The 25791-nt window shown below is 40.0% G+C and overlaps 1 protein-coding gene across 2 annotated transcripts in view; it reads right to left on the reverse strand.

The window, feature by feature from the left end:
* The window catches only part of HMGA2 (high mobility group AT-hook 2), a 114989-nt gene that overhangs the window by 79124 nt on the left and 10074 nt on the right, over positions 1 to 25791 (reverse strand). The window contains exon 3 of one of the 2 annotated variants that reach the window (XM_084499743.1): positions 24736 to 24786. The exons of the other annotated variant lie outside the window; for it this stretch is intronic. Coding sequence (XP_084355869.1) covers positions 24736 to 24786 — 51 coding nt within the window. The remainder of the gene's footprint in view (positions 1 to 24735; positions 24787 to 25791) is intronic. 2 annotated transcript variants of the gene reach the window in all.

The raw sequence follows: 25791 nt of genomic DNA on the forward strand, positions 1-25791 counted from the left end.
CCTGGAACTTTAAATGGAACATATGGCACAAGTGGGTGGAGAGCCTGGATGTGAAAATACAGATACAGTTCTCTTTCCAGAAAGACTATGAAGAGTAACTTACTGATCAAATGAAGTCGGAAACTCACAGAGCACCAGATATGGTCAAGGAATGTCAGAGTTTTAGGAGCTGCTGATTAGTTACAGAGACCTAAACTTGATTATAGTTGCTAGTTATCTGGTACCCATTAGGGTTAAACGCGTTATAAGGAATCACTCCATCTTTACCAAAAGGGCAGAGAAACAAAGCAAAACTGAAAAATAGGTTCTGGACTCTTCAGTGTTAGCTGCCTTTCTTGTTGGCACTGTGAAGTGACAGAAGTATGTTGCAGCATTGAGTAACTAAGACCGGAATGTGATCTAAATATTCCTTGAGTGATACCAGTGTTTAGAGTTTGTGGAGTGACGATACTTGAACCAGTTCTGTGTTATTTCCTTTTCCCTCTAACAATGGACACTAATAGCAGAAATATTCGGCCTCACTCATGTTATATAAGAGTTCTCCTCCTACACCACTGTTTTAGTCAGAGGGCAGGTCAGTGGGCAAAATATGCTCATTACTATTTCCTTTGCTTCAGAAACACTTGCCAAATTGCAGTGGCAAACGTTTTGCATTTGCCTTTCAGGCTGAGTGGTTTGGAGACTCTGGAAACATGCCAACGACCAGCGGAGTAGAGCGGGACACTTGTGCTGACCGCACCGAGCTCTTGATCAGACTATGAGCATTGCGTTCAGGACTGCTCAGAACAGATTCCCAAATGAATAATGTCCTAAACAGCAGAGAGTTTCACTGACTCTCCAATTAAATATGTAAGTATAAACTCATCATTTTAGACACTCTGAGGCCTCCTCTGGAGTTCTGTCTTTCTTATTCCACTGAAAGTCCCTTTTACTCTGTCCCTTCTTTGAGTTCCCTCACTCTGCTTTATTAATATCACAGAACCACAAATTCTGAACTGTGAAAGACCCTTCACATCATCTAGTCCACTGACTGCAAGAAAGCCCACTGACTTTTCGATACATTTTTTGTAACGCAATGTAATCTCTTGCTTCTTCTTGCCCTCTGGCTTTGCTCCACTTTTCCCTTCTTTTATGTTGTATAACAGATTACGGCCTATCTTTCTTTCCACTTTGTCTTTCGTGTCTGCTTCCTCCTTCCTTTTCTTTTTATCCGCTTTTTTTTTTCTTTTTTTTTCTTTTTTTTCCCCCTTTCTGTGATGCCTCTCCTACACTGCCCCTGCATTTTTTCTTCTCCTTTTCTGACAGCACGTCTACCATTCCATCCTGTTGTATCATCCCATCTTTACATGAGAGGACTAGGCCTTCTAACCAAAGATGTACAGGAAAGATTAATTCATGTCTCTCTCATCCCAGGTATGACATTGATTACTTTTATACATCAGCCTCAGGCCTTAGACTGTCTAAAGAGTATGAATCCTTCTTTATTGCCTTTTTAACCTCTCTGTATCTGAAAGAAAAAAAAACATGCTTTTGTTTGCTCCTTTTCCCTCTGTGCATGCTCAGTCCCCCCATCTGTGGGCTGTTCTGATGTGTCCACAATCACTGTCAGATGGTCTGTCTTACTCCACCTCTTCTCAACCAGATTTTTTCCATTTCTCACAAGAAACTAAGGGTTGAAAGAAAGAGTAGAAGAACGAAACTATGTGCTGGGAAAACCTTTTAAAAATATGAAGGTAAGGGAGCCAGGAACAGGACTCACACAAAGAGGAGGCTTTAGCAGGAAAGAGAAGGGTGCTTTCACAGGGACAAGCATGTCTAGCTGCTGAACTAGCTGAGGAAGATGGAAATTCACTGCCGAGAAGAAAGCAACTCCATGGACTGTAAGAGCACAAAACCATCAGACAGGACATTGCAGGCTTCTTGCCTGACTTTGCTCTTACCCTGTAAACCTAGGAAGAAACTGAGGCAGGGAGATACATGTGGACATTCATTATTGTGCTTAGATCTCCATATGCCAGAGCAGCTTAAAACACCTTGTATGTAGAAGCTCTTATATGTCCATTTTCCTTCATAAAGCATATATCTGACAGTGAAGCAGCATGTCATGCGGCTTTCAGGATTGGCCCTCTGGGACGACAGGAACACGAGAAAGAGCCAAGGGGATCAGTGGTTGGAGATACCATCTGGCTTCACATCTGTGAAACTAACAGCTCTGACAGAGGGAGCTACTCCAGCAGACTTCAAGAAATAAGGCTGTGGAAAGCTTCCTAGACCAAGAAAGCATGACACTGCCTGTCCTGGGACATCGCCGCAGCAACCTGACATGCTCCTAGGTAAGCAAAACCCCACCAGAGCAGCAAAAGGCAGTGGGGAAATCCAACAGTGAAACCTGTGGTGATAACTGCTGGGCCCAGCTCAGCCAGCAGCATCCCAGCAGACACAGCAGAGCTGAGTTCCAGTTTCACCACAGTTTGGTAGCTCTCCCCTAAGTGACTCAAAGCAATGGGGTTTCCAGTACGTCCCTCGGGAGCCTGCACTGTGGCCTTATAGATTTTGATCTTTGGAAATATTCCTGATATTCAACACAAATTTTCCTTTGGTCAGTTTTTCCTATTACATCCACTTTATCTTTTATTTTTTACTGGGTCTTTGTTCATTTTTACACTAAACATGCTGAAAATACTGAACCTCTGCTAATATTTATAAATCTATAAGCGTTTCATATGCTGTTTGGAATACTGATTCTCATAGCCCCTAACTGAAAAATAAATAAATAAATAAATAAATAAATAACCCAAGAAGATGTTAATTACAAAAATCTTTAAAGTCATGAATCTCACTAGCCTTAAAAATACAGTATCAAGAGCAACAGAAGGAAAACACAAAAACAAACAAATTAAAAAAAAACAACACCCAAATACTAGTGTACTTAGTAAACATTCTTTTTGCTGTTGTATTATACAGGACTTTAAGAACGTATTTTTCTATTATTTTCTACCTCTTTAGAAAAACTGCTAAAAGAAACAAATCAAATTCTATAGCCACATTAAGTTACACTATTATTAATCACTAATGACTTTTCTATGATACTCCATTTTCAGCCATGCTCATTTTATGTGTGCAAAATCCCTACATAGGGAAGAAAGTACCAAAAGTCACTGAAAGTACTGTAGTACAGCTACTTATCCATTGCTTTTTTTCTCCACGTTCATTTCATCACTCATTACTACTAATGCACCTATTACTGTTGCTACACTGACTTTTAGTACATAAAAAAGATTTTTTTTAAAGCTATGAAGTTATGCTGCTGTTACATAAAGGGGGTGATTTTAATCAGAACAGGCTAAGATAATTCAGCAATACTTCACCCATCTGACTGACAGATGCAATTTACAAACAGAGGAGAGAAACAGTTTAAAGCTTGAGTGAAGGAAAACATTTTCCATGTAAAAGAGCTTGTTAACTTCACTTTAAACACAAAAATATTTTGCAGCCCAACCTAAAAGACAAACATATTGGAATTGAAATTTTGGACTTTTTCTGAGCATACAGCTTTTATTGCTTAGTGCTGCTAGCTGCCTTCTAGTACTAAAGAACCATTTTTGCAGTAATGGCAAAACAAAATTTTTACATCAGCACCTCATTACTATTCAATGATCTCCACGTACCACCACAGAAGGCTATGTTAATAAAGGTCAACATTACCATCTATCTGTATAATCTTTTGTTAAAACCATACTGTAAAGGATCAACCGGTCTGTTTAATGCATTTGTAAAAATCTGATTAACCCATACCAAAGTCACAGAAAACACTTCCACATATTTTAAATACTTGACTCAAACCTAACAGATGAAGGTACAATAGGTTCTTTATCAAATATTTTAGTTTGATATTAAATTATTTCCATTCCTTTAAACAGTACATTAGCTGACTTATTAAATCGACTAGTTACTCATTTAAAATTACTTCCTTGCTTTGCGGTACTAGGAAATGACTCTTTAACAAGTATTCTTGAAAGTGTATCATTGCTCATTTGCTCAGCAAGGTAAGTTGATGCCTTTTAAAGCAGCATATCAATTTGAAATTTTTAAATAAAAACTGAAGCAGCAATTAGCTACCTCAACAAGCATGCCAACAAGTAAAGGACAGGATTGTTCAGTTACTGCAGTCTACCTAACCTTAACTCTTCTCACTAACCCCACCAAATATTTACCTTTCATATTTATTTTGTAGAGTGCTGCATTATCATTATTTTTCTGAAAGAGATTAGTTGCTGCAAAACTTCCTTTTCCTAAGCACTTCAAGAAAAGCAGCACACATGTCAGCAAAACTTAATGGAAAAGTCACAGTGAGCCGAATGCCACATGTAGGACACGCCACATTAAATACAACCCTAGCTGCATGCACGGAGGCTGAGACTGCTTGCCAAATCATTAAACATTGCTCTGAGTGTATTCCATGCATTTGATATATTCTGTACATAGTACTCCATATCATTTATTCCACAGATAACTTAAGGATTTTCATTGCAATTTTACATGTATAGGTACAACATTTTTGTGACTGTGGACGTAACGGTTATGTATGAATTTAGGAGCAAGATGGACTCTTATTTGCAGAGAAATACAAGATTGAATAACTTTGCTGCCACTGGGTGCAAATCTGTGATGCCCTGCTTACAACCTGAGAGGGCTGAACTTGACCTGCAGACAACTCACTCTCCAGATCAGAGCACACTTCCCATACAGCTGGGCATAAGCAGGAGCTGCCACAGTGACTCCAGACAAAACTTAGTCCATCAGCTAACACAGAATCAGAAAGGTTAGCCAGCTCTTTTCAAATGATAGGACGATGTACATTTCAGATTGATAGCGAAGCTATTCAAGGATGAAGCAAAAATCACAAAATGAGAAAACAAGCCAAGTGATTTCACTGCAGAGAGAGGTTAAAATTTTGTCCTCACTGATGTTTGACAGAGCTGTAATGAAAGGTGACATTACCAAATGCATTCTATCAGGGATCACTACTGCCATGTCTTTATGAGAAGGATTGACACTAAAATTCTAGTTGTGAGGACATCAGAAACTTGATTGACCTTAAGTAAGAATTTAAAAACTTTTTTTTTTTTGGATTGGTGGTGGTTTTGTTTTGTTTTTCCCAAATATAACCTTAATTTTGAGTTTCTCAGGCGTACAAACATTAGGATTCAAAAGTTTGAACTGCAATAATATTTTATTTTTTAAATTGCAGTTTAATAAAATATTTTTGCTTTGGAATGCCTTCAATTTGAAAATATCCGTGTGTGTCTGTGTGTTTACATATACTGAAGAATTGCTCAAATACAGGCACTTCTAGGAAACTTGCAAAACACATATTGGTCAATCTATTCTTTCTCATATAGCATCCAATTTACACACAAACTACCTCCTTCATTCACTAACTCCTTGCCATCAAATCCGATCTGCCCAATTTCTACATGACTGCTCACCACAGCTGCTGACATTACCCCTGGAGTGTCCCTCAAACCAATGAAGGTCCTGAATCACTGAAGATTTGTAAGTATTTTTTTTAACTTAAATACTTTTACTACCACGTACTCGTCAGGCACGGATGCTTTGCATACGTAACATCTGATGAATATTTGACCAATGAACAATAAAATGCATTCCTACTCGCCTCTGGAGGTAGCTTTGGCTAATGGAATAGACTAATAGAGTACTCATTTATCAAAAAGAAGATGCAAAGAAAAGGCTGAAGAAATCAAAAACACAATGTACGATCAAAATGAATGTGAGCCCAAAATGAAGGAGAAGGTACTTACAGGGAGCCCCGAGCCAAGCGGCTGCAGCTGCCACCACGGCTGCCATGGAGGTGTGGGAAGAGAGACTTCCACCCAATGCCACTCATCACTTTCGTTTGCATTAAAATGCTTCACATTGCTGCCCACGTAATCATTCCAGGTACAGTTACTGTGAAACCGAGACTAAAATAACCACCCACACCACAGCCAGAACGTCTCTGGGTGTGTAAAGGTGAACGACTTTGCAGCAAGTGCAAGCAGGACTTCTGAATGCTTTGTATCTCTGCGTGTACCAGGAATGTGAACAGCATTATCTTTGCATTTATGCACTGACAGCCATAGATTTTCTAGCTACCTGATAAATGCAGTGTGTTTTTTTTTCTATCCTCTGTCATTTCTGGTATGTAAAACCCTCAGCTGACACTACCCATTAATATCTGCAAGTCTCCTCACAAGGCTGAATGCTTGGTCCTTTATCTGCAAGAAGCAGGGAAAGCAGTGTCTGCTAGGGTAGATACTTCTGAGAACATCATTCCCATGGGTTAGGTTTACTTGGGCAAGAGGGAACTGGGAAGAGGTGCCTACAGCAACCTGCTGCAGGCTGCAAGACCTGGCACGGGGTAAAGAAAGAAGAAATGCAACAGGCAACAGTGGGAAGAGTAATCAAACAAGAACTGCTTGTCCCTTATTGGCCTGGCTTTGTACGTGGGCCACAAGTGCAGCTCAGGAGACAGACCTCTGGTCTTGACTCACCAGTCAATGGGGAAAGTTGTTTAATGACTTCAATTACAGATCTACCATGGGTAGCTGAGTATTACTGATAGGCTGAAGACAGTCCACATCCCCACAAAGATGTAAAGACGTCAGTACCACTGTAATGACTTTAAAGATGCCTTTCTGCCAAGTACATTTGCCCCTATACAACTTTAAATTTCAAACACATACTGTACTGTGGCCAGAATTGATAAAGATGTCTTGTTTTCAAAAGGGCAAGGGCACTGTCTTGACGATTACAAAAGTTACAGAAGACATCTGATGAAAGAGGTGTCACAGAACACCACTCTGCCCAGCCCAGGACTGCTCTACCTCTTCTCCTCTCAGCTCATAAAAGCGAAGATCAAGCTCACACAGGACACTTCCTCAGGATGGATAAACAAAGAGTCACCAACCCACCCCTCCCAGCCAGTCATGCTGCCCAGGAAAAGCCCTATGCATTTGTTGTTGTTCCTCCAATACCACTTGTGAGAACTCTTTCTTCTGCCTCAGGAGCAGTGAACAGAAAATTCCTTTATGAAGCCTGGTGTGTATGACTCAATTAACAGGCCATGACTGGGCACAGAGGATGTAATTATTAAAACTCCAGGAAGCAAAGAGTCTCTGTCCAAACTTTGAAATGCTACAGAAAAATGAGACAAATCCTAGGGGAAATATTTCTGAGAAACTAAGAAATAGCACTCGTGGGAAACTAAAGGGAAAAGGAAATTTAGAAATCATTTAGGATTAGAGCTACTGGCCCATACAGAAACCCCTCCTGTCCTTATCAGAAGAGGGAAATGAGAGCAGGACAAAGATGTCTCAAGAACATAAATGCAATTAAATATGGCAAGACCTACAATAACACATCAGCTTCATCAATTGAAACATCCACAGCTATGAATCCTGTCTTGAGGTCTTATATGGGAAGAAGCTGAAGAATGAATGTGGAGACATGAAAGCTCCATGAGGATATGTCAGTCCTTTAATAAAGTCTCCCTAAAATTGCTACTCCTTTCAAGGCGTTTTTAGGTAAAGATATCCAGGAAAGAGCAGTGGAGGAAAACTACTGCCATGGGGCAGGAAAGTGGTTGCAGGGTGGCAGATTACATGTCTGAAGTGAACCAGGGCTATGAACTCTGCACAGAGCCTCAAACTGAGGCCAAAGCATGGGCAAGGACAGGCTTCCATCAATGTTAGCAGCCAGAAAGAAATGCAAGAAACTTGGTCCCAGAGCTTCTGTGATTTGTAAGCCTCCCCAGAGTGTTCTAGGAAGAATGAGGACTAGAGGGATGCATATGGCCACAGCCAGTATGGACCCGTTCCTTTATCTGTTGTCTTGTTCACACTTACAACTCCACTGAACTGCAGAGGAATTAAAAATCAGCCTGCTTGGTAAGGACGTAAGGCAGATGTTCCTGAGCCTTGAGGAGTGTCGTGACTCCTTCAAGTGGGGTTTATGAGCCTGACGACAACTAAGCAGCGGATGTGAAAGAAAAGCCATAAAACCAAAGGGAAACTGGAAGTAGGAAACATCAACAAAAAGATTTGGGAGCTTCTGGCATCAAAGGTAAGATTATTCTTGGCAGAAGTCTTTCCCCGGGTCACTCCAACAGTCAATGTTATGCCATGAAAGTTCATCAGAAATGTTTGCTGCTGACAGCGTGAGGAAGCTTTGGCAAAAAAACTCATTGCGGCTGTCAGCTACACAGGGAACACACTCACAGCAAAGCCCTTGAGGAATCAATAGTGTCTTCTTCAATAATAGTTACACTGTGGGGTTTTGTGCTACTTTGAATCAACACGCAAGTCAGGACCTAACTTGCTTCTGACATACAGACCAGCTTTAAATAGCAACTTCAGTATTTCTAACAGATATGAAAAATCCATTTCTGACTGATTCATGCATTTTATTGCCTTCATATAATGCTATAACCCTATAAGAAGTCCTAACAACTGTTCAGCTTGAATTAACTCTGTTGGTACTGCAGATCGTGAGTGGTTGTTTTTTTTCCTTCCACTCTCATTCTTTATTAATAGGGTCATTTAACTGAAAACCTGTTTCTAAAGAGTTCATCTGTTCATGCTGCACCTGAAGTCATAATCCTTTGTTTGCAACATCACAACTGGTTGCTGTGGAAATGATTCTGGTGTCACAAAAAAAGGATTAGTAAAACTGTAAGTAGGGAATAAACAGGTTGAGAAGATGAACTCTTAAAAACAAAAAGGCTGTTTTCCCGTAACTACTCACAGAAATAGAAAAAGGAAGGAAACAAAAACTTTTCCCCAGATCTGATGTATAACGTATGTTCACACAGTGTTGTCATAGACCAGAGAGAGAAGAATTTCCTTCATCATCATTGGTCCAGGCGCAGTGTTCAGAAAAAGATTGCTGGTCATGTATATATTTATTGCATTTTGAAAAGATATTTCTAGAACACAGGACCTTACCTTAAAACTCTTGTTAACGTTGTGTCTCCTTCCCTTCTCAACAAAGGAAAAAAATATTCTGTGGCTGATTTTGTGCATCAAGTATTTATGCATCAATTGGACCCTATTATAAAATTACTCAGCTGACATTCTCAGTCATTAAAAGATTTAAGATACAATGGACTTCTGTAATTTGACAGGTATAACATAAAAGCATAAAATCTGGGTTGGAAGGCACCTAGATATCTTCTAGTCCCACCTCCTGCTCAAAGCAGAACTAACTCCAAATTCAAAGTTACATCACGTTGGTCAGGGTTTTCTCTAGTTGACATTTGAAAATGTTCAAGGAGGGAGATAACTCAGTGTGCATCCTATTGGTCACCCCCATTCACTGTGCTCCCTGGGAATTTTGCTTGCCTCCTGGCTATTGCTCCTCGTCCCCTTATACCATTCCATAACTGGGGAAATGTCATGGGTTCAGTAAACCTATGCAAGCAAGAGAGAACAGAGTCCTGTTTATGTTAGGAATTCTGTTGGTGCAGAAATGACACTCTCCATTAACCCACATCCTCAAATGACTCTCCTCCCCATGGCCTGACTTTGTACATAATCTTTCCACAACTTGGGCTATGAAGGAAGCTTATGATGGGGAATTCTCATGCAGAACAAGGGTGAGTCACTTGCATGTAACAGCATGCAAGTACAGCATGTAACTGGTTTATTCCATCTTTCCATGTACCCCCCCCCCCGAAAAAAAATATCTTTTTTAAAGATTTCAACAACCATATTGCATTGATATTCTATTTGTATTGCAATTCATTAATTTTAAGATGATACAAGCTTTCTGCATGAGCTGTAGAGGTAATTTTTAGTATAGGATTAAAAATGACTAATATTTAACTTTGGAAAATAGGTGCTATAGTGCTCTTCAGAAGATGTTTTCATCTTTCTTCTCATCAAAATGAATGCTTTAGGTACACAAGCAACAACCACAGATTTCAAATAAGAAGATGTCTTGCTCTTAGTAGGTACATAGTGTTCATGAAAGTTTTGTGACCTCCTCAATGGAAGACTGCTTTTACTTTCATTAAATATATATATATTATATCCCCAATAAAAACAACCCAAAAGACATCAAACTCCAGAAAAAATACATTGAAATAACATTAAGGATCTAATATAAATCCACAAAAGCCAGGAAATTCAGAGATAAAGAAAGACTTTCAGACGAGGGGAAACTTTCCAATATATTAAACTGGAGCATAAATTCACTTCCTCTTCACATGTTTGCCATCAAGTCATTCCAGACACAGGGGGTAAGTTCCTCCCTGGGGTAACTCAAGTGCCTTCAGCAGTGCTACACCAAGAATTAATCTGGTCCTACAGAGCTATGCCTTAATACTTTCTCTTTCTGATAGTTACCAAAGATATTTGAGTTTAAACAGCGAACTCCTCTCTTACTGCTTATTTTCCCATCGTTCAGAGACTGCTATAAAACTGAAGTGAGATCGCCATAGTTTCCATGACCACAGACTACGATGTCAATTGCGGGGTTATGACTTCATCGACAGACCAACTAGAAGGGAAACCTCTGTGCAAAGGAGAAAATCCACGCTCTAATACAAATATACCTGAGATTAGCTACGACAACACTGCACCTCACTGAGCACAGGCATTCCCATCTGCATAAATAATATCCTTGACTTTTCACTCACGCCAAGTATGAAAATACCCCTTAAAAATTTCTCTTTCATTTGTAAGTCATTCATGGTGCTGATCTGTTGCCACCCAAACTCAGCCTTGGCGCTAGTGATGTGTGGGCCAAACTTGACGTCAGCAGTAGTCTAAATCATGTGCTATGGGCCCCATTCTTTGCTCCACTCTCTGGAAGCACAAAAAACACAGCTTTAGACAGGATATGAAGGGAATGAAGTGATTTTAAACTGCCTTCAAACCTCCCGAAATTCTGCCCCTGTCCTCAAGCCGACATGGCTTTTGGCGCTGGGGCCACTCCCTCTACAACAGAGAAAGACAATCGTAATAAACTTGTTAGAAGATCCCTGGCTGTCTGGCTGAGCAATAGGATCTGAAAAAGGAATGTGAGAGGGAAAAATGGAAGGAGGGGAGGTAGGGTGGGACCTCCTGAACTGTGTCATTCCACAGCCAACCCACATATACCAGACAACTGCCTTGAGCCTTGAGATGTGGAGTAGAACTGCTGTGAACACAAGACCTTTCGGCATCATCTTCAGTTCTGAAAAAGCAAAAATTATTTTTCCTTTCAATTTCCTAGAAGCAGAAGTTAGAGGGGCTATGACTGACTCACTGCAGTCATGTAGGTTGAGTCAGTCAAATGGATAACTTCTGCACTTTTTCACCCTACACTGAAAACTATGGTATCAGTGTATGGGACACAACTTAATTAAAGACCTCCTTAATGGTTACCTGAAATTTCTCATATTTAGTCTTAGTCAGATGTGTTTTTTTTTTTTTTTAATTTATTTTTATTATTTTGGATAGCCTCCAAATAAATCCCATCAGACATTTTTTAATTAAATAAATGCCCTTTTCAAATTTTCATCTGTCTTATCATGCTCAAATTACTCAAAACGAGAACTTTTTCAAAGCTTCTACCCCTGACATTTATGCAGCCCTGAATGAGGAAAGCAGGCAAGCTAAGTACTCAGAAGTCAGCGTGGAGGAGAAGACAGACTGAGAAAGGATGCAGCTACACTTCACTTCTGTCTCTATACTTATGCAAACTGCTCACATTGCAGAAGTGTAAAGGAAGGACAAAATCTCTTCCCTGGCTTTTTGAAATATGGCTGCTAAAGCTCTTGTGAAAATTAAAAAGTCAACAAAAACATGAGGAAGCTAAAGAAATCAATAGCGTGCTGTACCCCAGTTATTACACACTCAAGATAATGAGTGTACAGAAGGATGCACAGAGTCTTGCAATGTACAAAACTTGCTCTGGGACATCATTTAATTAACTATCTGAAATTTTAATCACACAAAGCAAACCACAGTGATTTATAATTATGCACAAAGATCATGATGGCTCTAACTTCTCCTTAAATAGCTTTCTTAGTGATATGTAAGCACAGGATTAATAATCTTTTTCTTGGAAAACAATGGCATCTGGTTTGCCTGCAGTGGCTCTTCTGCTTCCTGAAATGAGTGATGAAAGAGACGAAATAGCTTCTGCTTGGAGCAAAATTGTTATTAAGCATATAATTTTGAAATGCTTTTGTGTGCGTGTGTGAACTACAGCTAGAACATAATTTCTCTTTGTTGCTGTCTGTGCAGTGGATATTGCCTTTACCTAAGGAATTTTGATCTAGTTGAAACTAAAAGTATGATGCACAAAACCCTCTCCCTCAAGAGATGCTGCTGATGAAGGGGAAAATTCTTTCCTTTATTCAAAATCATAATCAGTGGCTTTGGGTTAGCACAACTAAGAAGGCGATGCAAATTTATATATCACTATTTTCAAGTATTTGGAGGAAAATCCAAATCCAAAGTCAATGAAAATCCTATTACTGAATTTTCTTCAATGAAGCAAATATTTTACAGAGTTGCCTTAAAAACAGTTTTACTGAGTTACATACTCCCTGAATATATCTACCTCTGACCACTGCTGCGTATACCCTTAAGGAAGTCTATACAAGTGGAAGCAGCAAGATCATTCATGCAATTTCAAAACCATGTCTCTATCTTAGAAAAAAATGTGGAAGGCTGAAGTGCAGCAGTATCCATATTCCAGTTTTCAAACAGTCCACACTGAAGTGATTAAATAATAATAAGCTTCTACTTCTCTAAGAATCAATACTATTTATACAGCATACAAGTCACTTTACAGTTAAAAAGTATCAACAAAAAGTGTCTGTATATCTCTGTGCAAGTACAGCCTGGCTGTTATTCACAGAGTGAGGGCTTAAAACTTCTTGACACAAGTAAAAAATTTATCATATTTACAGATCAATTCAAATAATATCCTTGCCATGTGATAATCACTGTGAAGTTTCTGTTCATCTGGTGCTTAACAGGAATATGTATAGATCTTCTGCCTCAAATGACCTGTTTTGTCCAAACATAGCTATCTGCATAATTCATAGAGCTAATAACCAACCAGCAGACACAGTTATGCACCACACAAGAGGCAGATGGGGCTGAAACCCAGGTAACTGATGTCCTTAGGAATTTGGCCACTAACTTCAGCAAGTGTAAGATTTAATTGTTCATCTCCTGGCTGCATGCCCTGTCTACTTGACCTGAGGGACCACCAGTCACTGACAGACTGTTCATCTATCTGTCTCAATCAGACTTACATATAAAACTTGATAAAATAATTGTTTCATGCTTGGATGGTCATCTCTGATTTAAATGGGAAGTTTGCAAGTGAAGCACTTCTGCTTCATACACCTCTGCCTCCTCCAAATAGTTTATGTGTCGACGGATGGTAATGAATCCAAAAGTGCATGCCATAGCAGAGATCTTTGTCTCCTCTGCATTTTTAACACTGTGATCCAAGTACATTATTTTGTCAATGTGTTGTGTGAATTGCTTCTTTTTTTAAGACCCAAACAGACAGTTTTCTGTGGAATAAGAGTCCCCGAGCAGATTTCTTAAGGTGTCTAACATCATTAACAGGAAACAATGCAGCATGAGCAGCCAAAGTATGAATGAGTTCAGTGTGAATACTAAGGAAACCCCAAGAACATGTTAACACAATGCAACTTTGATAAGATCACAATAGTGAAGCTCACATATGTGTTTGTATTACGTCTTGTAAAAGGCTCCAATTGCTGTTTATTAGGATAATTGATATAACAGTCATAATGGATTAAGATAATGTATTGGGTAAAGTCACGATTTTTCTGCATACAAGAATGACCAGTCTGAATGCTTTTTAAGTTCCCAGCAGTTACTTTAAACAGACAGGATGTAAAACTTCTACATCTTGCCAATTCACCGACAGTCTTAATGGCTCCAAAATGGAGACTGACACTACAGGCAAATCACTGTTAATCAAAGTCAACCAACCTCTGTGGACCAGGCTTTGTTCTCATTGACCCCGATGCAGATACACCGGTAATACGCTACTTCAAATGTAATTTATCAGTGCTATTATTTGTCATCATAAGCAGCACCACAGTCTGACCCTGCAGATCCACAGTTCAACAGTTCTCAGTGCCAACAGACTGAAATAAAACAAACTGAAGATAGCAAGTTTATTACAAGTATATATATATAAATATATATATATAAAGAAAAAGCAGAATAAAGAAATATGTTATACATTGCTAACCTCCTAAAACTGATACGGAAATAGCACACACACACACATATATATATGACTGAATCACCAAAATCCTGGAAGTTTATGATACGTACAATAATAGCATGCAATACTATCTGAATCAGTAAGAGAAAGAATCAAAATCATGTGTAAATAGATTACAGCAAGCTGTTGCCTGCAAAATTTTTGCAGCCACACTTTAAAACATACAAATAATGTCTTATGTGTGTGCAGAGTGCTCTAGGATGGGATCCAACACATCTATTCCTTCCTCTCAGCTGCCTAACTTTGTAAGTTCCTCAGCTCTCTAGTATTTTCCTACTTAACCCTAAAGCCCTCTGCACACTGAAGTTCAATTAGCTGAACATGCTCAGAATTGTTAGTCTCAGGTAGTAAGCCTTACATCCCAATTAACACTTGGTGCATTTTGAGTTTCAGCTGACAGCCACCCACAGTCCAACTCCACAGCCTGGAGAAAGCTTTGGAGCTACAGGACAGAACACAACTCCTTTCAGGAGATGTCCTTCAGGCCAGGACAGAACACAACTCCATTTACAGTACTCAAACCCAACTTGTAGTTTGCTGTCTCAGAGTGGGAGCACTCAAAGGGAGTCTGCCCACTAGTTAACATGACGAAGAACCAAACCCACATCTCCTACACGAGTGTCTTAATCCTCAGTTCCTGTGCTTCCCTGGATGAGAAACATTCTCCAGCCTTTTCCTTGAAGCTGAAGTCTATATAGAAAAAAGGCCCCAGAAGGAAAACAAGAAAGAAAAAGGCTATCGTTTGAGTTATTACTTATTAGTTAACGGTCTTAACTTCTTAGTTATTCAAACTGAGACAGAAGTGGTGTTGCAGGCCATGTTCTCCAGAGTGGGCATTTTAGATCAGACAAGAAGCAGCTCTAGGAATGTCACCCCAGATCTCTATGTGCATGCCTAAAACACCAGGCAAGGCTGCTTCTCGTTTTCATCTGCTGTCATTTAGCCCTGTTACTTTTAAATGCTTTGGGTTTGAGGAGTTCTCACACAGCCCAGCTCATGGCATGTCACTTCTCTTGGCACACAGGTTTGGCCCCAGCTGAGCAGGGTTTCTGATTGCTCCAGTAATTAGGTTCTTACACTAACACTGGAGTTCCAGTCCCTCTCCATCAAGAGTCCATCCTTATGAGATGGCTAAGCAAATTTATCCCAAGTAGCATGCTAGAAGCGCCACATTTCTGGTTCCCTATACAGTGAGAGGAAGGATAGATATATTATTTCCATGAAAGCTCAGTGGATCACCTTGTGGAGTGTGGGATGGAGATACGTGAGGTGAATGGATCCCTCTCTGCACCTATTTCACATCACTGCCTGTAGAAAGACTAAATGAGAATGGTTTTGTCAAGCAGAGATTACAGCAGCTGTCCCCTTCCAGGTCAAGCTCCTAAACTCCTAGTGAGGCTCTGTGCAACATAGGTGGAACAGATTTTCCACAACAGCAGGCTACAAGAGATGAGGGATAAGCCCCAGGGATGTCTGTGTTCAGAAAGCAAAACCACATCCTTCCCCTGCCTGTCAGCTCAGAGTGGCCAGCAGCTGCCCTTGCACAACAGAAAGATTACCTACCTAGAAAGAAATCACCACAACACTGAAACAAGAGGAAGAAACCTGCCTGCCTCTCTGAACTGCAAACAAGGAAATCATACCCCACCAACAGCCTCCAGCAACAGCAAGGCTGATAAGCATTTTCTGTGAAATCAGAATGGTTCTGAACAGGCAATAACAGAAAACTGCAAAACAAACAGCACATTATGAGCATTATCAGCTACAGCACCAGGATTACATGTTCCTCAATGTACAGCTCTTTCATTCAGTCCTGTATCTTCCCAGGCCTTGGTGTCCTGGTTTAGGGTTCCCTCTGAAGGCTGAAAAATCTGGGACTTTAGAAGATCTCTTCCTCCTTTCCCAGCACTGTCACTACCACATCTTTAAACCACTGGACCCTGTATCCTAACCTGACTATTTGAATAGTAAGGCCTGCATTGATCTCGATCAAATGCACTGATTGCAATTTCAGTTGGATTCTTGTCCCCCTGTTTTTATTTTTTTCCCTTTGTAGTCTGATGAGTAGCTCAGATAGGTCTTGGTATAGAAAAAGAGGTGCACTTGTAAACACTGTTGTAAAATGTGCTCCCTTTGTATTTATGATTGATACCCAGCATAAAATAAATTAAAGACAGCAGAGTGAGAATGGACTGTGCTAACTAAATCACATATAAAATACATCACTGCTGATACAAAAAAAATATTTGTTCTCCTTCCAAATTGTGTGCAGCAAAATTAGAAGCCACCTCCTGGTGAGGATATTTTATAGCTATTTACTGAAAGAAACCCGCTTTCTTGTTGAAAATCTAGCATTGTGCCTAAAATATAATACTGAATGGCAATTTCAAATGAGACTCACTCCCAGGATTCTGGAATAGGAAATAATACTTGCACTTACTGCATGTCATGACTTTCATTCAAGCACCTGAAAGCACTTTCCAAATATTAATTATCCCAATACTAGCCTCCCCTTAGTCCAGGACAGGAATCAACCCTGCATTCCTTCAGCATCCATATCTCCTGCTTGGGTCTGTAAAAAATGCAGAACGAAGCCAAAAATATTACTTCTCTTTAATTATTATCGTAGTTCTTAATGGAGAGGAGTAAATTCATCCCCACAGGGGATGACTGCCATTTCTAAGATGGCCGTTTTCTATCTCTGGCAGAGAGTAAACCTGGTATTTTCTTGGATGGGTACTGTATTACTGACGCGTGCAGTTTAAAACCAAGTTTGGCATGGATACATCAAATGAGGTGCATAATTAGCCAGAAACTAGAAGAAATCCTAGAAGTCTTGACTCCGATCCTTTTATCCTGGATCGCGCTTTATCACATGGGTTTTCATTCCCTCTGCACCACTTCCCAGAAGAAGGATGGGGAATGGAAATACCACCTCCCGATGAGGTGGCCTGGCATCACCTTGTCCTTGTCCCATAGCTACGGCTCACACCAGCTAGTCCTGAAAAACAGACCAACCACATTCAAAGCATTTTAGAAACTAGGCACCATGGTGTTGTGACTGCATCTGACATTCACTGAACCAGCACTGGACTTCTGTATGTAATTGGGTTACAAAGAGAAGAAAATGCCACTGATATGCACACTGTTTTCAAATACTTTTCAGGCTTATATTTGAGTTTGGTTCAAGTATCAAACCCCTGCTGGTACCAAACCTCTCCACGCTACCCTGCATTTAAAGAACACACTTATCTTTCCAGTTTCCTACTCCTACCTGTCACTGCCGACCAGCTAGACACATGCTAGAGTGACTGTGTGCTCATGCCTGAGTTCACAGCAACAGGTAAAAAACACATATTGGTTTAAGACACAGAATTCAAAAGCGTGCTTCCCTCCCCTACCCAACCTGCTCACAGCAAGCTGTACTGAGGAAGGATGGCCTTGAGCTGCAGGCACAGGGCAGCATGCCAGGAAATCTGACTGCTATTCCTGGCGCTTCTACAGATTTCCTTGGGCAAGGCAATTAACCTTGTGGAGTACATTTTCAATGGAGGTGAGGCCCAGCTCCTCTTTCTGCATTCATAACGTTTCCAACAGTGAAAATGGAATTGTAGGAGCAAGAATGACTGCCTGCACTTTTTACTACCTGGTATGCCTTCTCTGTCAGGCAGCTGGATGCATGATTGCTGCAGATAACCCTGCCAGCAACAAAGCAGGGACTTCACACACCACAGGTGTGTGAGGCAAAAATGCCTCTGGATGCTGCCACGACCAGCCCCACTGCTCGGTTTCCTTGTATGTAAAATGGACAATGAGGCTTATGGAAATAAAAATACACAGCCAAACAGAAAACCATTTGCTAAAGTACTTAAACACCTGTTATCTGAGATCATAAAAGAAACAGCTCAGAAATTCAGTTTACCTTTTACTACAGGTGCTGTATTTTTTACTTTCAGCATTTTTGCCCATTAAAATTTCCTCTTTGGGCCTGAAGCAGAATAAAAGATTTTCCTTTAAGAATTTGAAGTGACAATCAAATTCAAAACATTGTTTAGCTAAACTGGATGTCTTGTAATATCCCTTAACAGAAGTGGAAGCAAATTACAGAATGACTGAAATATCCTTTTGGTAATATACATTTATTTTAGAAAAGAATGATCATGGCTAAATTTTCTCTTGTGGTCTCCAGGAAGACATGCACCTGAAATAGATGGTGACACATCTATTTACACCTATAATGGATATACTAGGAGGTTATGAGGAAGGACAACAGTGGTGTCCAATCTTTGCTTAGACAAGCTTTCAGAGAAATGAAGACACATACCTTTCCGAACACAGGTAAGGTAGAACATATTTTAGTGTATTTTTATGCGTTTAGTACAAGCACGGATTTTTTTTCCTTCCCCAGAATGCTGAATAGAAAAAAAAAGAAGAAAATTGGAAAAAAAATCATTAAATATGTGCTAGACATAGGAGAAAAGGTTATTAATCACTAGTGCTGCTTTTCTCAAAATTTTCAGATTTTGTGAGATGATTTCTTTTACAGAACTTCTGAACTGGAAAGTAAATACATAGATATAAAACTTCTAAGGCTTTTAGTTCATGCTCTTTATCCACTCTTTAAGCTTAGGAATTTTGAAGAAGAAGTCAATACTCTGGTTTTCATAATTGCAAAAGACACTTCAAGCCCTTTAGAAAACTGAAATGATGACCCCTACCAGATGATAGTGTTGCCTGTGCAGAGATAGAATATGTTCATGACAGAAAATATTTCATATTACCATGTTACAAAATAATAGCAATTACCCTAACAAAGAAGGTAAGGTAATTTGGAAGACTAAAATAACAGGAACATGTGCAAATTTTCATGGTGGGCTTCACACAAAGCCATAACACCACATATATTGCAGTCAAATTAGAAAGACATAAAGTATCGGAACTTACATTATTCCCACAAGTATGAGTAACAGATTTTTTACCTTTGATATCTTCTGTATCTGTAATTACATAAATAGCAACTTTCTTTTACATTAATCATCTAATGCAGGTGATCTAAGTTTTACCTCAGTCGTGGTTTGCTCCAAATGGACCATGAAATAATTCACTCAAACAAAAATGGGTTCTCATAAAAATGGCAGCTCTGGCCTGGCTTAGGTATGCATTGGTAAGCAGCTTGCTGCCAAAGGTGGGATTTCCCTCACATAGCTTTTGCTGTCTAAGTGAGGTTTGTGCCTATTTTTTCAGCTATGCTGTCTTTCCCAATGGCAAAAGATTGCCATCTCCAGATGGGAATTTACCACAACTGAAGCAAAGCCTTTCTGAGGGCAGGACGCACCATGATCGCACAGCACCTTTCTCCACTGCCCAGAGGAGAAGCCTGCATGCTTCTGAGATTACACCTTTACATGATACAAAAATGACTGCACTGAGTGAGAAACCAGAAAAATTGGTTAAAAAGCACGTCACATATCATGGCATTGCCAGAGAGAAACTTCTAGCTAAATAATTGTTTGCAAAGACTCGTTACAGGCAAGAAATAGCCTCAAGACATTGATGGCTCTTCTGGTATTCCTGTTAGATTATAAAGAATCTGAGGCAGGGGGGTCTCTGGATATGTATTTCTTCAAAATTCAGAACCTCATTTTCCAAATCTTGCAGGTGAAGGAGGATTAGGAGCCCTCAGTCTGGCTCAGGCCTCCTGGAATGGCTGGAACAGAAACGTCTCCTACGCTCCATGCTTACAGCTTGATATGTCAGCTATGTCAAAACTGCAGCGGGAAATAATCTGAGGAAACACTTTGCAGAAAAAAAGCATTTCTGTAATGATTTTTTAAACGTGCCTTGGCATAACTTAAACTGACTTTGAGTATAAAATGAAATTCTGCCCTCGTTAAAAAGGGGAAAACCTGAGCTTCAGAAATACTGTAACAGCTAGCTAATCCTGATCGGATCAGTTAGAACTCCTGCTTAAGGAAATTAATTTCATTTCTGGTTATCTTGTATCTTCCAGCAAACTGAAATGTGCTACCTAGACCATCTAGGACAAAACAAATTTATTGAAAGACAGAGAGGTTTTCTGAACAAGCCACAATTCCTACTTGGGTGTCAGTGACTGGGTGACCACACAGATGCTTTATATGCACGTCCTGTCATTGGAAATCAACTGATTCTGTTCTGCTGTTACGATCAGCCAGAACTACATCTTTCCATCCTTTAAAACAGTTTCATGGAATGGCATCAGTCCCCTCTCCTCCCTGACAAAGTCCTCTTCAAAGCTGTGAAAAGCTCTGGGCTATTCCTTGTTGTTTTTTTTTTTTTTTAAGCAATTCTGCCATGCCACAGTGAATCTGTGGTTCAGGTTAAACAAGGTGGATGTGAAATCAGACAACGCCAAAAATCTATCTGAAGACATAACAAAAACAATGGAAATAAAATACAAACATCCTTTAAAGCATAAACTTCAGAACTGGGTTTCAGGTTTCTCCATTAAACTGATGCATGGGAGCTCTAGAAGTCTATAAAATTTCCAGGGGTTTTCAGTGCATTTCCTCACAACAAACAGCAGAGTAATTGACTCATCACTCTCCTGCTCTACTCCTGCCCTGATACTTTCAGTCAACTTCTAGATATACACAAATAAAAAAATGAAATTGAAATGAAATGAAATGAAATGAAATGAAATGAAATGAAATGAAATGAAATGAAATGAAATGAAATATCTTTGACTGTGAGCTCTTTGTATGTGAAGCCACTGACAAAACCCTTTGCTGATTCCACAAGAAGCAGCACTGGATCCCAGTGGAGAAAGCCTGGCACTGATGAAGTCAAGACAAACCTTTCAGTGACTTCTGGGCATGCTCATGAATATGACTTTATACCTAAACATAAAATAATTCTGCTAATAAAAAACAGGTTGCTTTACCTGCCTTTTCTGAGCAGCAAAGGCTATTTCTGCACTAGCAAACAACATGGTCCAGCAGCAGAAAACAGGCTGATTCTGAGGACCAAACTCCATAGCAGGCACCTTTCAAGAGGTTTTTATTTTGCTTTAGCCTAGTCCTATGGGTTGACTGCCTACTGGACTGTGTTAGGTGTACTATGGGAGCAGGTCTTCCAATTTTGTTTCATTAGAAAGGAATCCAGCCCATGAGCTCTGCAATGCAAACAATACCTGGGGACAGTTAGGAGATCTGTTTTCAAAGCACACTCCCCATTTGACCTAAGATGCTAATGCAGATGCATCCAAAGAGCTTAGAACATGTTCCTGCACTAAAATCTCTAAAATTACAGAGTACCAAGGTCATGAAGAGTTTTACCTCCCTCCCAATTAATAGGACTCACAGCCTTCAATGCATTTCACACATGTGCAGCAACTTACAGTGAAGATGAGTTCTCCAGCAGCAGACACTGTGTTTCTGATTCCAAATATTTTCATTTCCCATCTGTGTGATCCTTATTACCTTCAGGATTTTTATTCAATTAGCCTTTCACATTTGGAAAGCTCTTCTATGTAGCTGAGTATTTTATTTTCAGAAGAGTTTGTCACTCTTTACTGTCTGCTCTACTTACAAGGGTCTACTTTTCCTTGACAGCTTTGCAAAGCACTCTTTATTGCTCTGAAAAAGTCACCGCATGTCTCATACGTCTGCGATAAACTGGGTTCCTTGCCTTCTTCACTAGGGCTCTCCCTCCCCCCTTCCCAGTTTTGTATCAGTCAGGAAGATTTATGTCTCTTCTAAAAAATAATATATAAATAAATAAATACGTTGCGAGTCACAAACATTAAATACTTAATTTGAACCGGCAGAAAGACCAGCTACTGGAATTCTGCAGCAGTCTGTTAGCTCATATGTCTCTGCGTGCGCATACTGAAGGAAACAGCAGAAATAATACTTTACAATTTGATGAACAACATATGACACTGAACCTCCAGACTTGCAAAAAAGGGTTACAAACTTAGGAAAATACCTGCCAGGCAGAATTCTGCCCTCTCCAAGAAAAAGAAAATCCGAACAGTCCTTACTTTAACTGAAAAAGAACTGTTATCATCAAGGTTATACAGTAATAAAATGGGATTAAGGAAGAAAATAATCATTAAGGACTTCAGTGAAGTTTGGGTGATAAAACAGAACGTTTTCTGAATACATGAGACAGAGGATGATACTGTGCCATCTGCTTTTAGATAGAATCGTTCTTTGATTTCACTTATAAACTTACAGTTGGCACCATAGTGGCTTGTAATAATTTAACTGTATTTCTGGAGCATAGTATCACTCTCCATTTCACCATGCGGAGAGAAAGAACCCTGAACCTAATTTAAACTGGAAAGGGAGAAGAAAGAGAGAAAAAAAAGGCACACTTGGTTTCGTAGTCTACAAAATTATCTCAATGCAAGCTGCAGATATGAGTATTATCTCTGAAAACCACAAGAAGCAATCACACCACTGGAAGAAGCAAATAAAAAGACCATGCTTCCAACAGACACAACAGGAAAGCAATAAGGACTTTGAGAATACGCCTTAGTTTCAAAGAAATGAGTGCAACTCTTGTAAGTATGGGTCTCATAAAAAGTAATGCGTATGCCTACTAAATAGCCAATAATTCCCATTTCTGTGAATCAGATTCTTCATCCCAAACCAGCCCATATTGAAATTAATGCTTCCCTGATACTGCCTATTCTTTCTTCCCCATAAAGATACAAAAATAAAAGGGAAACATGCTAACCTAAACACGCCACAATTGTTATACTTAGCCCCTTCCACTGAAAACTCACCTTAATTTCTGACTATGAGTACTTGGGAGATAAAACCTTTTAACATTTCATACTGCTATGTTTCCCCTTTTTGCAAAGCTATTCAGCCATCCCTATTCAACCATCATGCATTTCTAATTCAGTGGAGATGGCTTGCCTGTTATAAATTACTCTCATAAAACAGCTATTTCTGCTGCTTCCCCTGGGACTGCACCCAAGGTGAGGATCAAGCCAGCACCACTTAGCATCCACATGTGCAAGCTCCAAACCGAACAGGAGGAAGCAGGCAGTAACTAATCTATGTTTTACTGCACTTGGCATTTGACTGCTGCAAGCCACCTTTGGGAACATCACCAGCACAGGTAGGTTTGAGGAAGCCACCTTGTTTCATAATGCCAAGGAGCTGCTTCATGTACCTGAAATCTGCCTAAAAACTACAAGCACAAACAACACATCTGGTATGGATGGGTCTGTTTTCTCTGCTGAACTACAGAGGTGTCCTGGGGTACTTTATCTCTGGACAACACTACAAAACTAGTTCTTAACATGACTGTTAGAGCCCTCTCTCCTCTGTTTAGCTGTTGATACTCTGGAGAATGTCAGCTGCAGTTTTAATGACCTTCTGGTGCCAGTTGAGCCTTCAGAAGCATACACGTTGACAGCAGTGTTAACATCCATCCAAAAGAACTGAACAGAGGAGGGGAAAAATGACAGGACTGGAAAACTGAGATGGGGACAGAAGGATTCAAAAAAGAAGTTTAGAGAAGAAGGTTTTCCACAAAAAGGAAAAAGTAACTACAGAAGGGAAATCAGAAATGTAAACTTATGACGGAGCAAATGGCCACAACCTTCCACACAATCTAATTTTTCAAGTGGTATCCTCACCTCCTCTGAAAATGTATTTCTGCATGAAATACATACACACGAGAGGTAGACATCAGTGACAACACGGCATTCCAGGTACCTCAGACTGAGATCTTTCCACAGCCAAAGAATCAAAATACATTTGTCCGTGGCCACATCTACAGAGTAAGTGGCCAGGAAAAGAGGAAACTTTGAATGAAACATATCACTGTCACTATGATTATATGAAGCACAGATGGCCAAGAACAAAAGAGCTTAATTCTAAGTGCAGATATCCTGCTGTTCATTTCTGCTCTTTCTCACCAGATTTAAGGAAAATACACCGTATTTCCAGGGAATGTGGGACAAAGACGTTTTGATTTTTTAAACGTTACCTTGTACAAACTACATCTGAATGTTATCACCTCTTTTAATCACCTTCTGATGTCTGATAGTGCCCCTTTAACCTTTGTTACTCCATTACTGAACAAGTTATCTCATTGTTACTCTTTTTTGGAGGAAGAGTTGTGCCCCTTTCCATGCTGATAAGAGACACATAAATATTCACTCCCGACAAACATTCAATAGTAAAGTGTCTTGAGCAAACTACCAGAGTCTAAAGGTAGGAAGCTGTGGTTAACTTCTCTGCTATCTTAACCCTTTAGTCAATCCACCAGAACAAACAGACACAGAAGATGGATGCTCTTTTCACAAACAAAGCAGAAATAATTGTTCCCTTAGAGAATGGATTTTATAACATGCTTTATAACACAGAAAATAAATCAAATGATTAGAAGTGGAATATCTACCCATTTTCTGGGCCGCCCTCTGGGTCGCTTTTCACCAGTGGCTTCTGCTTTCTGTAAAGGGAAAAGAAACACAGCATGTTTTATACCCCAGCATTGTTTAACAGCCTTGGTTAACTAGGAACTCCTTTCCTGTAACATTATCCATAAGTATATCTCTAGGGTGGCACCAAGCCTCCCCCTTGCTCTATGGGTTTTCTGTCAGAAGGTGATAACGTTCTTTTGTTCTGCCATTTCCAAGCCCATGTGAATGCCTTCACCTGCACCCAAGGGTGCCCCCAGCCCTGGTTCACAGAGGATTGGGACCTGCAGAACCCCAACAGCATCACCTCTAGCCTTTCACAGGCTGCCAGGCATCACCTGAAGGTATTATGTTAAACACACAGCCCATTTCAAGCCTGAAAAAAAGCAATTTATAGCAGCCACAATTCTTTCTTTTCGTCTCATGATGTTCATGCATGAATTGTGTTCGGACAGACTTCCACCAGGAACGTGACACTGGGAGGTAACTCCTCTACTTCACGTGAGCTTTTCCAGGTAGACATGCATCCTTAAGCTCTAAGCAAACATATCACCGCTCCAAAACAGACCTTCCCTTTCAAGGTTTAAGGAAACAGCATGGAAGCTGCCCTAGAAGTAACAGTGATATTTATGTAAGCCCAACAGTTGGTCCTGGAGCTCAGCTTAAAGGAAATTTGGGTTCTGCTACCAGCCTTTTCCACAAACTCAGTGGGTGACACTGGATAGCACTGCTTGCTCGCTATAGGAAACTACTTACAGGCCTCAAAATGAGAACTGCAAGTTATTTTCTCTAGATGGGCTCTGCCCATGCACACACCTTGTCAGGTAAATAATCCTGTCTCACTGAGGGTGATCAAGATTTTGCCACCAGCTTCGGTGAGAGCAGGACTTCTGCTGCATAAGAAGTCCCTAAGAGTGAACACTTCTAGCATGCACTCTGTAAACGTGCTCCCAAATTTCCATGAGCTGTTTTGCTTCAAGTTAACTGTATGCATATTTGATTTGCCCTCAGAAATCAACTGTCTCATTAAATAAATC

The sequence above is a fragment of the Aythya ferina genome (genome assembly GCF_964211825.1).
Source record: "Aythya ferina genome assembly, chromosome: 1".
NCBI classification, from domain to species: domain Eukaryota; kingdom Metazoa; phylum Chordata; class Aves; order Anseriformes; family Anatidae; genus Aythya; species Aythya ferina.